Source organism: Lissotriton vulgaris, chromosome 7 (genome assembly GCF_964263255.1).
Source record: "Lissotriton vulgaris chromosome 7, aLisVul1.2, whole genome shotgun sequence".
Lineage (NCBI taxonomy): Eukaryota > Metazoa > Chordata > Amphibia > Caudata > Salamandridae > Lissotriton > Lissotriton vulgaris.
In genome coordinates this window covers 250,608,595-250,622,005 of record NC_141695.1, presented here as the reverse complement: position 1 = coordinate 250,622,005, position 13,411 = coordinate 250,608,595, and the positions used below count along the sequence as shown (strand labels likewise).

Here is a 13,411-nt window from a genome sequence, read left to right as displayed (position 1 = left end):
AAACAAACGCCCCTCCAATTTAGTGGCTCACAACAAGATGCTACTGAATATGACACAGATGTGTCTGAAACAAAACGTTTTCATCTTCAATGGTGCCAGCTACCAGCAGGTCAGAGGTGTGATGATGGGGGCCTGCTTCTCCCCCAGATACGCGTGCTTGCAAGTTGGATCGTGAAAGGAGCAGGTCCTCTTTGGCCAACACCAGGAAATTGCTACCAATAATATTTTACTGTACCTCAAGTAAATTGATGATTTATTCCTTGTTTGGAGGGGCACTCCAGAAAGTGCCATGGCTTTTGTAGAGGTAATTAATAAGAACAGCAGTAATCTGAATTTTACTTCTAATGTCAGTTCCAAATCGCTGTGTTTCTTATATGTAGAGGTCTATGTCAAGAATGATAACCTTGAAACCAGGCTGTATAGAAAACCCAGTGCTGGCAACACGGTATTTCATGTAGGCGTGGGCGGAAAATCCGTTCCGCTCGCGGATTTTGCGGATTTTCGGGAAATCCGCAATCCGCGAGATTTGCGAATTTCCCGCAAAATCCGCAAATCCGCGAGCAGCGGATTTTGCTCGCACTGCTCGCACTGTTCGCGTGAGTTCGCGCCCCGCGAATAAGTGCAAAATTGCAGAAATACGATCTTAGCAAAACTGAAAGTAACTACTTACCAGGTTCAAAAGTTCAGGCTCATCATTAGTAGCCATTTCCTGGAGTGCTTCCTGAGGGGCCCCTCCAGAGTTCAGTTGCCAGTTGAACCTCAGAATAGTTACACATATGCCACAAAGGTCCTGAATTACAGCTAAGGGAGACAAGCAGGAGCCAGGCTGGAAGTTAAAATCCATTAATCAGCCCCTAATTCATTATTGTCAGTTGGGGCAGGGCAGGTGTTGTAACTAATTTTGCAACAATGAAAGCACTTAGCAAGTGCAAAAGATCACTAATCAGGGCGCACTAAGGAAGCAGGTGCCAGCTAAAAAAATATTCTGTGACACATGAATCAGCCCCAAATTAATTCAGGTCACTTGAGGCAGGGAAGGTGTGCTTTGCTTTGCCGAAAATAATGTACACTGGACAACCAGAGGGTGTGGTGATGAAACAGAGGGTGGCATGGGTGGGCCAGAGGGTGGCATGAGTAGTCAGAGAGTGGCAGTGGTGACAGAGAGTGGCAGTGATGAAGAAGAGTGTCCCAAACAGGCTGGACACGTAGAAACAACAAGTTCGCGAAACTTGCGACCCGACAGGTAAGTTCGCAATTTGCGAAAGTGTACAAAACCCTCGCGAACTGGCAGAAACACGGGCGAACACAAAAAAAAAAAAATCCGCAAATTCGCGGGAATTCGCGGATTTTGCGGATTGCGAATCCGCAAATCCGCAAAATTCGCGAACGCGAGATCCGCAAAATTCGCTCATGCTTAATTTCATGCCACTAGTCACCATCCAACACATCTGATCCGGAGCATCCCCTTCGCAGAGATGCTTCGGATCAGAAGAATTTGTAGTACTGAGGTAGAATGGGCAGCTGCGCAAGAGGCAAGTAGACTGCGCTTTTTAGCCAGAAGCTATTCAAACACTAGCCTACTCAAAGCGATTCAACGTACCCAGTCCATCACAAGACAGGTGGCTATGATTCTGAAGGAAAGGACTGAGGTAAGGGTAGGTCTAGTCGAAGACAAGGTTCCTGAGATACCCTCACACATTATATTGACATACAATCGCCAGCACGGGAGTTAAGAAAGATCTTGTACACAGGCTCTTTTTTATGGCAGTATCCGGGGCTGCAGGCACCCCCTGGGCCCCTGCAATTACAATTTGGCATGCCCCCTAGACTTTGCCCACCCGGAGGTTAAATATTAACGAAGCGTGGGAGCCCGCGCTTCAGTTTTTATTGTGTTCCTGGCAGGATCCATGGATCCTCCGTGACCTTTGCCGTTTAAAAAAAAAATGCTTTTTTGAGCCCTCGGAGTCTTTGTGGGACCCGCTAAGCAGGCCTAGAGGGTCAGGGTGTTTCTATCCTGCCCTTTTTTCTTGTTTTTTTGCATTTGTTTTCTGAAGAACCGAGTTACAAGATGGCTGCCAACACTTCCTGGTTTGGAGTGCTGGTCAGGAGGGTCCAGGGATCAACGCACCTCTTGATTTCAAAACTTTTATTTGTTAATTTTCTCAGCGACTACTCAACGGATTTACACTATTTAAGAAAAGGGATGCTTTCTGAACCAAGCACTACCTTTATGCCAAATTTGGTGTAATTCTGTTCAGCAGTTCGAACTGTAGCAGTGTCTAAAGTTGCCTATGGGAAATTCATTTTCCTACCTCTTTTGTTTGAATTTCTCAGGTACTACTGAACGGATTTACACTAACAAAAAGAGTTCTTTCTGAAACAAGGGATACCTTTTTGCCAAATGTTGTGTACTTCCGTTCAGCAGTTCGGGCTGTACCCGTGTCTAAAGTTTCCTATGGAAAATAACATGGAGAAAACACGTTTTGGGACCCCCCTTTTTTCTCGGCCCCGCTTACCGAATCACCCCAAAACAATCAGGATATGAACTCACTAGTTTAGAAAATCTTGTGAACATTCGTCAACTGGCGCCAAAGTTCTTGGGAAAAGAAAAAACAGCAATTGTGGGTCATGATGTGTTGAGGAGCAGTGGGATGTAGGTATTTATGATTCGTTCATGTGTTGGATTGAATTTTATTTCATGTCATTTATGATTGTTTCATGTTTTTTTCTATATCCTTTTTATTTACATGTAGTATTTGCCAAGCCACAGGCTGCCTTTAAAACCTAAAATTATATCAGACCTACGTAATTATTTTACATTATTGTGTATGCTCATTCACTATAATTGAATTAAGTATTAGTTGTTAGGGTGTTGATTATGCACATTTTCTTTCCAACAATTGTTAATACCAATTGTGTGCACAGTATGGTTTTGTTGTGTGGTAACGTTTATATAAGTTATGGTTTGTGTTCTATTTTTTTGTTTCTCACAATAGCTATCTTCATTTGTTTCAGTCCAATTTGATACATGTTGCCCTGGCAAATAACTTGAAATGGAGTGAAGCACCTGTATGTCAATATTGTGACTTTGTTGTATGTATCATTGCAGGCTTTTGACAATCTTGTATGTGGACCTGGTGCTACAATAATTGAAATAATGAAATCTGAATATGAAGAAATATTTAAGGACCTACATTTTGCGGATAAAACAAGGTAAGATAATTAAAAGAATTTTTTTAGAACCAGAAGAATTACTTGGTGTTTGAACTTCCCATGGCTATTTTGACTCAATCTGCCTTCCCATTCAGAATCTGTAGTAATTTATCTGCCAATGTTGTAAGTTGATATTGCTCATCTGAAAAATGTAGTCTGAAACAATAAAAATAAGGAGGAACTTTTTGATCTTATGATAATATCTGCTTCTCCATGTCTCGGGACACTATTCATGTAAGGAAATGTACTTGGTTAGCTCTCTGAACACTAGACTTGTATACATGCATAAGAGAAAATATTTGCCTAGATGTTATTCACAATTCTAGGCAGAGCCCCACCAGAGCTAAGGGACACACTGACTTATGACTGAAAGTATGACCATAATGAGACTACCAGTAACGTTATAATAGGTTCAAGGTTTTCGCCTCTAAGTGGAAATCCCTGCAACAGATGTGGAGATCCCCCCTATGCTGCATAAAAAAAGAATGAAAAAGAATAGGTAACAGAATTGACATGAACAAAATCATTCACACCTGACAAGAATTAACACTGCAACAACATACATTCAGAACATACCCTAGGCTATGTCTTCTGAATATTGTACTGGAACCTTATGGCCATCAGACATCAGCTACATCCACCAGGATGCAGCCCGCCTTATGCAAGAGGAAGATATTAGAGAGCTTATAGTTCACTGTGTAGTAGAATATTACAAGGAACTACATTGTCTGTATTCACACACCTTCAATTGAGCAGAGAAGGTAACTAAAGGTCATGAAGATTGCAAATGTATTGGAGTTAGAGGTAATCAAAATAGAAATATTTAAACTGAAAGGAGGTGGATAAAGGAGCAGAGTTCCATGGTAAAGAAATGCTCTTCTTGGAGGCAGACCAGATCTTACTTCCACTCCACCCCCTCAAGGAACCCATCTTCTCCAGGATGTACCCAGAGGCACATGTCCTTGGGTTAATACTTGATACACACAGTCTTCAATGCTATGTAGAACGTGTCATGCTGTGATTATTTTGTCTAATAACTCATGGCTTCTTAGGATGCAGTATGTAAGCTTGTGTGGAACATGCTGAACAGAAGTCGTCAACTGTCACCTACACAGAGTTATTATTTAATGCAAATATTTATATTTTTAATACCTCTAAACACCCATGATGCATTTGGAGCACATCATTTTGTAAACACTTACACCAATTAGCTGGACACAAGCTGTACAAAATTAGGTTGAAAACGCTTATTAGCTACGAACCACTGTGTAAACCATAAAACAAAGCTAGGCACTGATTGGATGATGTCATTGGTGATGTCATCAATCATATAATTTGAGATATTATACGTCATGTCATAAATTATGATGATGTAATATTTGAGGTTATAATCATTGTATGATGGGCGCAACTTATAGTTAACTCTGCTAACTATAACTGGTAAACGTCTGTGTATTTTTTGGTTAAAAACATTATTGTTGTCACTGACATATTCACCTAACTATAACGTTACTTTAAACTTTTCTTTTTGGTGACTTCTAGTTTTTTTTAATGTAAAGAAATACTTTATTACCGTATGCATTTCCAACCCTCTGTCTGTGGCCAGGTTGTGCAGCAGACCCCTCACAGGCAGCCAACCTGACACTGCACCTGGTCTTTTCCCATTTACAGCAGGAGTTTGGCCACTGTGACCAACCCACCTGGAGCTAACCAATTGCTTTCTACTAATGTGAAAGGGGCGGCGCCAAATGGGCAGAGCGTATAGGTGATTTGGCACCTTTGTAAACACAGCATCAATTAAAAGAGAGACTTTTCTCTCAGACCAGGAGATGACAGGGAAGATCTCACTCGTATTGGCAGTCACTATAAAATAGTAAGCGTTCCAGTAAATCGATGAAGCATTCACCTTTTTAAGGATATCAGATCCTTTTTAAATGCACAATTGGAAAAAAACACCCGTTCATCAGCCTAGATAATTGCAGGAACATCATTGCAAATGACTAACTAGAAGGGGAGGGCAAAGCCGGCAGAGAGAACAATTCGAACAAAGAACAGTGGATTCTACTATCAGACCACAAGATGACAAGAAAGATCATACTTGCCCTGGACAGTAACTACAGAAGAGTTTGTTCTCCAATAAATCAACAATGCCTTCACCTCCATCACGGTTAAAATATTGCTTTTTAATGTACAATTGTAAAGAAAACACACTGTGTATCAGCTGGGAAAATGGGGGGAACACCTTTGCATACTACTAGCTGGTAAGAGTAGGATCAAACAGGAAACGTTTGTAGGTGATTTGGTGTCTTTGCCTGCTCAGCAGTAATGAAAAGGATGAACTGTGGACTCTGCTCTTAGACCAGAAGACAACATGAAAGAACCCACTCATCTTTGACGCTCACTACAGAAGTGATTGTGCTCCAATATATCAGTGATGTGTTCACCTCCTTCAAATTTTTCAGATTTTTTTGAATGTGCAATTGTAAACACTCCGTCCATCAGCCTGTAAAATTGTAGGAACACCATTGCATACTACTAATGTGGAAGGGATGGGGCCAAATGGATGGAGCTTGCAGGTGATTGGTGTTTTACATTCTCAAACACAACATTCTCAACAGCAATTAAAAACTGTGAATTGTAATTTTAATAAGGGGTGGGGGGTATTGTGGCCCTACTCTCTGAGTCTTATTGAGCCCTAGTGACCCCAGGCTGTTTGCCCTACCTCCCAGAGCCTATTTTTAGCCCTTGGGACCCCATCCCACAGGGCTTGCATTAGTTTACGGTGGGTGCCTGGTGCCCAGACAAGCAAACCATCATGCACAATGCTGGTGGCTGCAAAGGGAGCCCCAGGCCCCTGCAGCTCCAGCCAGGTCCCCCCATGCTGTTGGAGCTGGCATTGTCCCACCCAAAAGGATCAGCTAATCATGCAACTCCCTCTGGGTTGGAGCAACCTGTTGATCTCTTTGCGGCAGGAAAATAGATCACACAATTGCTCGAAGGCGGATGAATAATTTTTAAAGCTCCCACCAGCTGGGAGCAGACTTTGTGTTTGTTCCTATGTGGCAGATGTTTTAGAAATTCTCGGTGGGAGCAAACAGAAGTGTCTCTGCCCATGCTAGTGCAGAATTGGGAGCTACTGTCTCATTAGGTTAAAATATACTCTATGCTTTTCAAATAAGAGGAAGTAAAAAAGAAAGTTAGAAAGATTTGCCCATCTGGGCTTAGTTGCAGTACAAAAACTGGCCCTGCACCGATACTTTCCTCGCGACAGTGTCGATCCTCGGCATTCCTTTTTGACCCTGAGAAGCTGTTATATTTGTTAAAATAAAATACAATTTAAAAAATGCTGGACTGGCAAATCTCAGGGGTCCCACCCCCTTTTACCACCACTCTGCAAATGAGGATCATGGTGCACAATTGGTTGGAGGATGAAGCTGCAGAGGGCCTCATGTTACCTCCAGTAAGACCCACAGAGGGAGACTGCTAAGAGGACTTCAGAGGCCAAACCCCCTTTCTCCACCACTATGCAAATGCGTCTCCTGGTGCACTGCTGGTTGGGGATGAAGTCCCCTTGAATGCTGAGGGTCAATTGGGAGCCAAGAACCCTGCCTGTTACCTCAAGTAAGTCACACACAGCAAAATTGCTGAGCGCTGGTTGGAGGCCTCACCCCCTTTCGCCACCAATTTGCAAATGCCTCTCCTATTTAAAAAACTATAGAAATTCACTTAAAAAACAAAGGTTACAAGGATGTCATAATTCTGAAAGAAAAATGAAAAAAACCTTAGAACTTTACTGAAAAAACCAGAGGTTACAGGGACACTATAGTTAGGCTCACATTTCACTCGCACACAACCAGTGAATTCAGCAGTTATAGTTACCTGAGCTAAGTATAACTTGCTCCCCGCAATGCACTGCTTATGACCTCACATATTACATCATATTGGGGACCAAGAAATAATATGTGCCAACCACTTATCAAAATTTAAGTTGGGTCTCATTCCCAATAATTCAAAAAGTGAAGCATTCATGTGCAAAATAATAGAATTATTTAGCAGCATTCAAATTGGTGTTAGAAAATCTTTCAGACTATAAACATTTTCATATTACAATGACACATGTATGTGCAAAATGACGCAAATCATAGCAGAATTTTAAACATAGAAAGAGGATTAGTCCTTGTTGTGGGGGTTGCTCATGTATCAAGATAATTTATTTTACACACAATCGCAATTTTGGGTACAGACAAAGATGACCATATTTCAGTAAATAATCCCCAAAATCAGATAAAACTGTCTGGTTCATATGCATCAAAGATTCCACAACAATTAAAGTGTCACTTGCTTTGTGCAACATGCCAACAGTACCAAAGATGTGAACATGATCCTACTACATAAAAATAGTCCAATAACTATAGGACAGTATGCATAATACCACACATTGTAGTCAATCCTCATAGTCAATAAAACAGTGTTTTAAGGGTCAATCCAATTCAAACTCATTGAGTGTCATGTTATTTCAATTCATGAGTACAATATGACAACATAAAAGAAGAACAATTAATATTAATTATTCCCATTATATGGTAACTCATTTTAGCTGTCTTTATGGTAATGGATACAAATTTATGTCAAAGAGAATTTCTATTGCCTAAGCTAAAAAGCTAAAACAATTGTAAATGTCAACACCACAGGAATCCACTGCCAGTACTCACAAAAATATATCCAAAAGATGCACACTGAGTACTGTCGGGTATCTCCAAACTATAATACAGGTGCTGAATTGCAGAGATAAAGAGAAGCTAAATCATGTGGCTTCACATGTTTTGGCGTGATGCCTTTAACTGGGGCTATCACCTTTGATGATATAGTCCTTCAATATATTACAACACAAAAACTAGAAATTCACTAAAAAAACATAGGTTTTACCCATGTTATAGTTAGCTGGACATTTCTCTCATACAAAACCATTGAAATTCCTCCGTTATAGTTAATTCAGCAAACTATAACTCGCGCGCCCGCAACGCACTGCTAATGACGTCACATATTACATCACTCATGGCATGGTCAGTGACATCACTCATGACATCACTGATGACATCACTGATGAAATCATCCAGTGAATGTGTCTTTCTGAAAAATAAATATTTTTTATATATGTATATCTAAAGGTCAATGGAAGAATAAATGGGTCAATAAGTGTCTAAATGGCTGTTTTTCTGTTAAAATTATTGTATAATTGACTTATTAGGACCCAGGACCACCTCGCCTTCAGGAAGCAACTCAAGACCTGGCTGTTCGAGCAGTAGCAGATACCCCTCCCCCCCCCCAGCGCCTTGAGACCCTCTGGGTAAGTAGTGCGCTATATAAATGCAATGATTGATTGATTGATTGATTGATTAGGTGTATCAGTGTCTCACTTTGTGTAAAAGTGGCTGCATGGAAAGGGGAGACCACTCGGTCACCCTGAACGTATCGCCGGGTGCCCCAATCCCCTGGTAAACCGTTACGGGCGGGGGGCGTGTCCTGGCCGGTATGCCCATAGCGGCGTGGTCAGAGCACGCCCCCGCCGCCTAAAAGGGTTGTCCTAAACACCCGCCCGGAAGTCCGTGGACCAATGGACGGGATGGGGTCGCGGGCCGCCTTCCCACTGCTGGATAAAAGGCGCGGGAATCCGGGAAAGTGTCCTCTTGTTCCTGCGCTCTGAAGGCTGCACCACTCGTCGCTCGTGAGCCCTCAAGGGAACAAGCTGCAGAATTTTTGAACGTGTAATCGTTGTTTTTTCTGTTTCAGTCGTCAAGGCGTAGCTGGAGTCCAAGTCACTTCTGGAGAACAGGCTGAGCTAACGTTGAACACGGATATGCCTGGTAAGAAGACTGAAAAGAGCTCAGAGATGGAAAGAATGCTACGCACATTGGTGAATCAAGTGTCGGTGATGGACAGGAAGTTCGGTAAAGTAGACCAGCTGGGTCGCGGCTTAGCGGCCCTCAGGAAACAAGTTGAGGCCCAGGCGGGGCCCTCGGGGTGACCTAAGAGGATCGTAGGCCCTGCTTTGCCAAACATTACCCCAGGGGGGAATAAGGGGAAAAAGAAGAAGGGGAAAGCGGGTCCTAGCGAGGTTCCAGTCCCGATCGAGGTCCCACCGGTTCCAGTAGCACCAGCGTGCAGCCCGGTACCCACACCGGATGGGGGGTTGCCAATCCCTGTGGTTATCACACCGCTGGACGACAACCAAATGCCTCCCGAAATAGCGCTTCAGTTGGCGGCTGTTTTACCCTGGTTGAAGAAAGGAGCGGGGGGATCCGCGGCTGTGGAAGACCCAGCCGAAGAAGCTAGACTGATTATTGAGCAGTTAAGGCAGACAAGGGGTGCAGGGGCGGCGAGCGTGCCTTCTATTTCTCCCCAGGTGGCGAAGGTGGTCGCGGGTCAAAACCAGAATAAGTTGACGGACACGGCTGGAGGTGCGGCGGATGCCGGTAAGAGATCACTCCCAATGATGGGGGAGGGCGCGGTACCCTCAAGGCGGGAAAGCTTAGCGCAACATATTCCCATGGTTACTAAGGAGATGGTGTGGGCCAATAAGTATATGAATATGTTTTCATTGTTGACTGATCATCGAGAGATAGAATATGCCAAGACTCAGAAGAATTTATGGCACCCCAGTGTATAGCGGGCAAAAATGGCGGAATTCAGGGTCGAGGAGTCGATGATGAACTGGATCAGGGCGTTTTCTATTTTTGTAGCGATTATCGCTGAACGTACACCGGAACTGTTGAGTGACCTGGCTTGTTAGCAGAGCAGGATCACGAGCTTCCATGAGAAGTATGGGAGAGAAGAATGGAAAGGATATGACATGGCGTTTAGAAAAGCGAAAGAGTTTAATGAAACCTCGACTTGGGATTGTTTGGATACTGTATCTTGGCATGCGCAGCTCTTGCCGGGATCAGCGGGTGGTTCAGGGTCAAGCACAAACGGCTCCAGGGCCTTTCCACAGAAACAGTTGCAACCCTTTCGGCCAAACTACAGGGGGAGTCTCAGCCTAGATCGGGCGGGAACGGAAATAAGCGAGGAGTGTGTTGGGGTTTCAATAAGGGGACGTGTAGCAGGCCGCAAGGAATGTGTAGGTTCAGGCATGCGTGCTCCAGTTGTGGTAACACCTCACACCCTGAAACTAGCTGCCGATCCAGAGCCAATGGTACCGGTGGCAAAGGGGGTACCAAGCAGGATTGATACGGTGCGCCTGAAATCCACACCTTCGCCCGTAGATATCCTGGATTTGACCCCATGGCTGAACAGATACCCTGAACATGCGTCCGCTGGGATCCTGCGAGATGGCTTCTCACATGGCTTCAGGATCCCGGCGGGTGATTTTCGGGGGGCCCCCTCATGTAAGAACCAACTGTCCGTTCAGCACAACCCGGCAGTTGCCGCCAAAAAGATCGCCAAGGAGGTTAGCCTGGGGCGGGTTGCAGGACCTTTTGGTGACCCACCAACGGCTGATTTTGTATGTTCCCCATTAGGGGTGGTACCTAAAAAGGACCCGGGGGAGTACAGGCTCATCCATAATTTATTGGCACCGAAGGCGGCTTCCGTCAATGAGGCGATCGATCCTGACATTTGCAGTGTGAAGTATGCATCTTTCGATGACGCAGTGGTAATGTTGAATCGCTTAGGCCCTGGTCCATTGTTAGCAAAGTCAGATATTGAATCTGCATTTAGGTAGCTTCCGGTGCATCCCCAAGATCAGCGCTTGCTGGGTTTTACGTTCCAGGGGAAATACTACATGGATATGTGCATGCCAATGGGTTGTTCAATTTCGTGTGCCTATTTTGAAATGTTTAGCTCATCTCTGGAGTGGGTGTTCTCAAAGGCCACAGGGCACCAACATGTGATGCATCATCTTGATGATTTCCTCTTTCTTGACCCAGCGGGCACTCGGGACTGTGCACGGGCATTGCAGGACTTCTGCGTGCTCATGTGGGTTTTCGGGGTACCATTGGTGCCAGGTAAGACAGTGGGGCCGATTACCTCCCTGGAGTTTTTGGGCATAGAACTAGACTCCGTGGAGGGTTGCTTCCGCTTGCCGGCGGAGAAGATCGCCAAATTCAAGGCCTCATTATTGCAGTCTCTCCGGAACGAGAAAGTGACACTGCATCACTTACAGCAAACAGTGGGTCAGCTTAACTTCGCATTAAGGGTGATACTGATGGCTCGCCCTTTCTCACAATCCATTGCCCAGTCCATGGTAGGCCTCAAGGAAGGGCACCATCGCACGAGACTGTCGGCTGAGGTTCGCCAGGACATGCTCATTTGGCTGGCATTCCTGGCGGACTTCAACGGCCGAGTGGTCTGGAGCAAACCCCCGGCCTCGTCGGCAGAACTAGGCCTATGGACCGATTCGGCGGGCAGGGTGGGGTTTGGTGCGATCCTCGGAAACCATTGGTCGGCCCAAAGATGGCCAGCATGGTGGGAAACAAGCGACGAGTAACATTGGCTTTCTAGAACTCTTCCCCATCTGGGTGGCTCTGTCGGCATGGCCGGAGGAGTTCAGAGACCGCTCGGTGGTATTTTGGTCCGATAACATGACTGTGGTTGAGTGCATTAATCAGCAGGCAGCGCGCTGCAAATGGATATTGCGATTGTTGAAAGAAATTGTGTTGAAATGCTTGAGATTAAACGTACAATTCAGGGCAAAACATGTGCCGGGTGTACTGAATAATGCAGCTGATGTGCTCTCTTGTTTTAAAATGCAGGCTTTCAGGGATTGTTTACCCTCAGCGGAGCTAGTGGCAGCGCCATTTCCCAAAGCACTATGGCAAATCGGCGACCCGGACTACAAAACCTCGTGGCAGCCAGTTTAGCGCCCATGACAAGGAAAGCTTATGAAGGGGCGTTTCGCTCGTACTGCGCCTTTTTGGGCCCCGCAGGGGAGCATAGATGGGGTCAGGAGGAGTCCTTTATTCAATTTTTAGTGGAACTTCATGAGGAAGGTCGGTCGGCGGCAAACGCAAGTCGGTATAAGGCCGCCATATCATTTATGGCTCAGCTCCATAGGATCAGGGACCCGACGTCAGGAAGGCTCTGCGCGGCTGGCGGCGCTTAGAAGGGTGCAGAAAGGATAACAGGCACCCAATAGGATTTGACAAGTTGACCTCCTTGTTGGCTAAACTAGAGGAGACAAGCTCCTCACCTAGCGAGGTTATACTATTCCGGGCAGCATTCGCATTGGCATTCTATGGGGCCCTGCGGGTGAGCGAATTAGTGGCTACCAACAAAAGAGAAACGGAAGGGGGTTTGCGCAGGGATCACATCCAAGTAAGGGGGGAGTCTCTGCTGATCACGATAGCCAGGTCAAAGACGGACCAGGAGGCCCAGGGGAATAGTGTTGTGTTGCAGCGCGCTCCAGGTAGTCCCGGTTGTCCAGTGAGGCATGTTGAGGCCTACCTAAAACAAAGGTTGACGACGTGGGGGGAGCCTTGCTGCAACATACGGACGGCACCCCGTTGACAAAGTTTCAGTTTCAGAGGGTGCTGGCAATCACGATTGCAGCGGCGGGCTTCAACCCGAGTGATTTTAGAACGCATTCATTCAGGATAGGGGCTGCTACAGAAGCTACGGCTCAAGGTCTGCAGGCAGACAATGTTAAGTAGTTAGGCCGCTGGTCTTCGAATTGTTTCAAGAGGTACGTGCGACTGCACATATTGTAAGTTACTGATGAAGTGCACTCACGTTTGTTGTCTTTTTGTTTGGATTACAGTTTCACGAGCCTGTGACGCAGGGCGGAAATTGGGACCGGCCCAGTATCAGCTAACCACCACTTCAGGAACAAGGAATGAAAGACGTGTGGTCTGGGTCGTGGGCCACTTATACATGAGGCGTGCCGGGGACATATTCAAGACAGGTGATGCGATCCACACATCTGAGGAATATGGGTTCAGGGTGTCCTTCCATGGGAAGGGTGGCCTGTGTATTGACCGACTGAAAAGTTTTGAGGAAGAATTACTAGTGCGGCACAGGTCACCGCCATCTGTAGTCATAGTGCACATTGGGGGCAATGACTTGGTAAGACTGGGCAGATGAGCTTTAGTTGAGCACATACTTTCTGCAGTTAGCTGGTTAGCAAGAAGGCTCCCGGGATGTACAATAGCTTGGCCTCACATGATTCCAAGGAGGGTATGGCGGGGTGGTTTGTCCACGACAG

General features: G+C 45.4%; 1 protein-coding gene across 1 annotated transcript in view; it reads left to right on the top strand.

The window, feature by feature from the left end:
* The window catches only part of LOC147701313 (putative methyltransferase DDB_G0268948), a 284,191-nt gene that overhangs the window by 141,648 nt on the left and 129,132 nt on the right, over nucleotides 1-13,411 (top strand). The window contains exon 4 of the mRNA XM_086928624.1: nucleotides 3,110-3,213. Within this exon, the coding sequence (XP_086784750.1) occupies nucleotides 3,110-3,213 (104 nt within the window). The remainder of the gene's footprint in view (nucleotides 1-3,109; nucleotides 3,214-13,411) is intronic.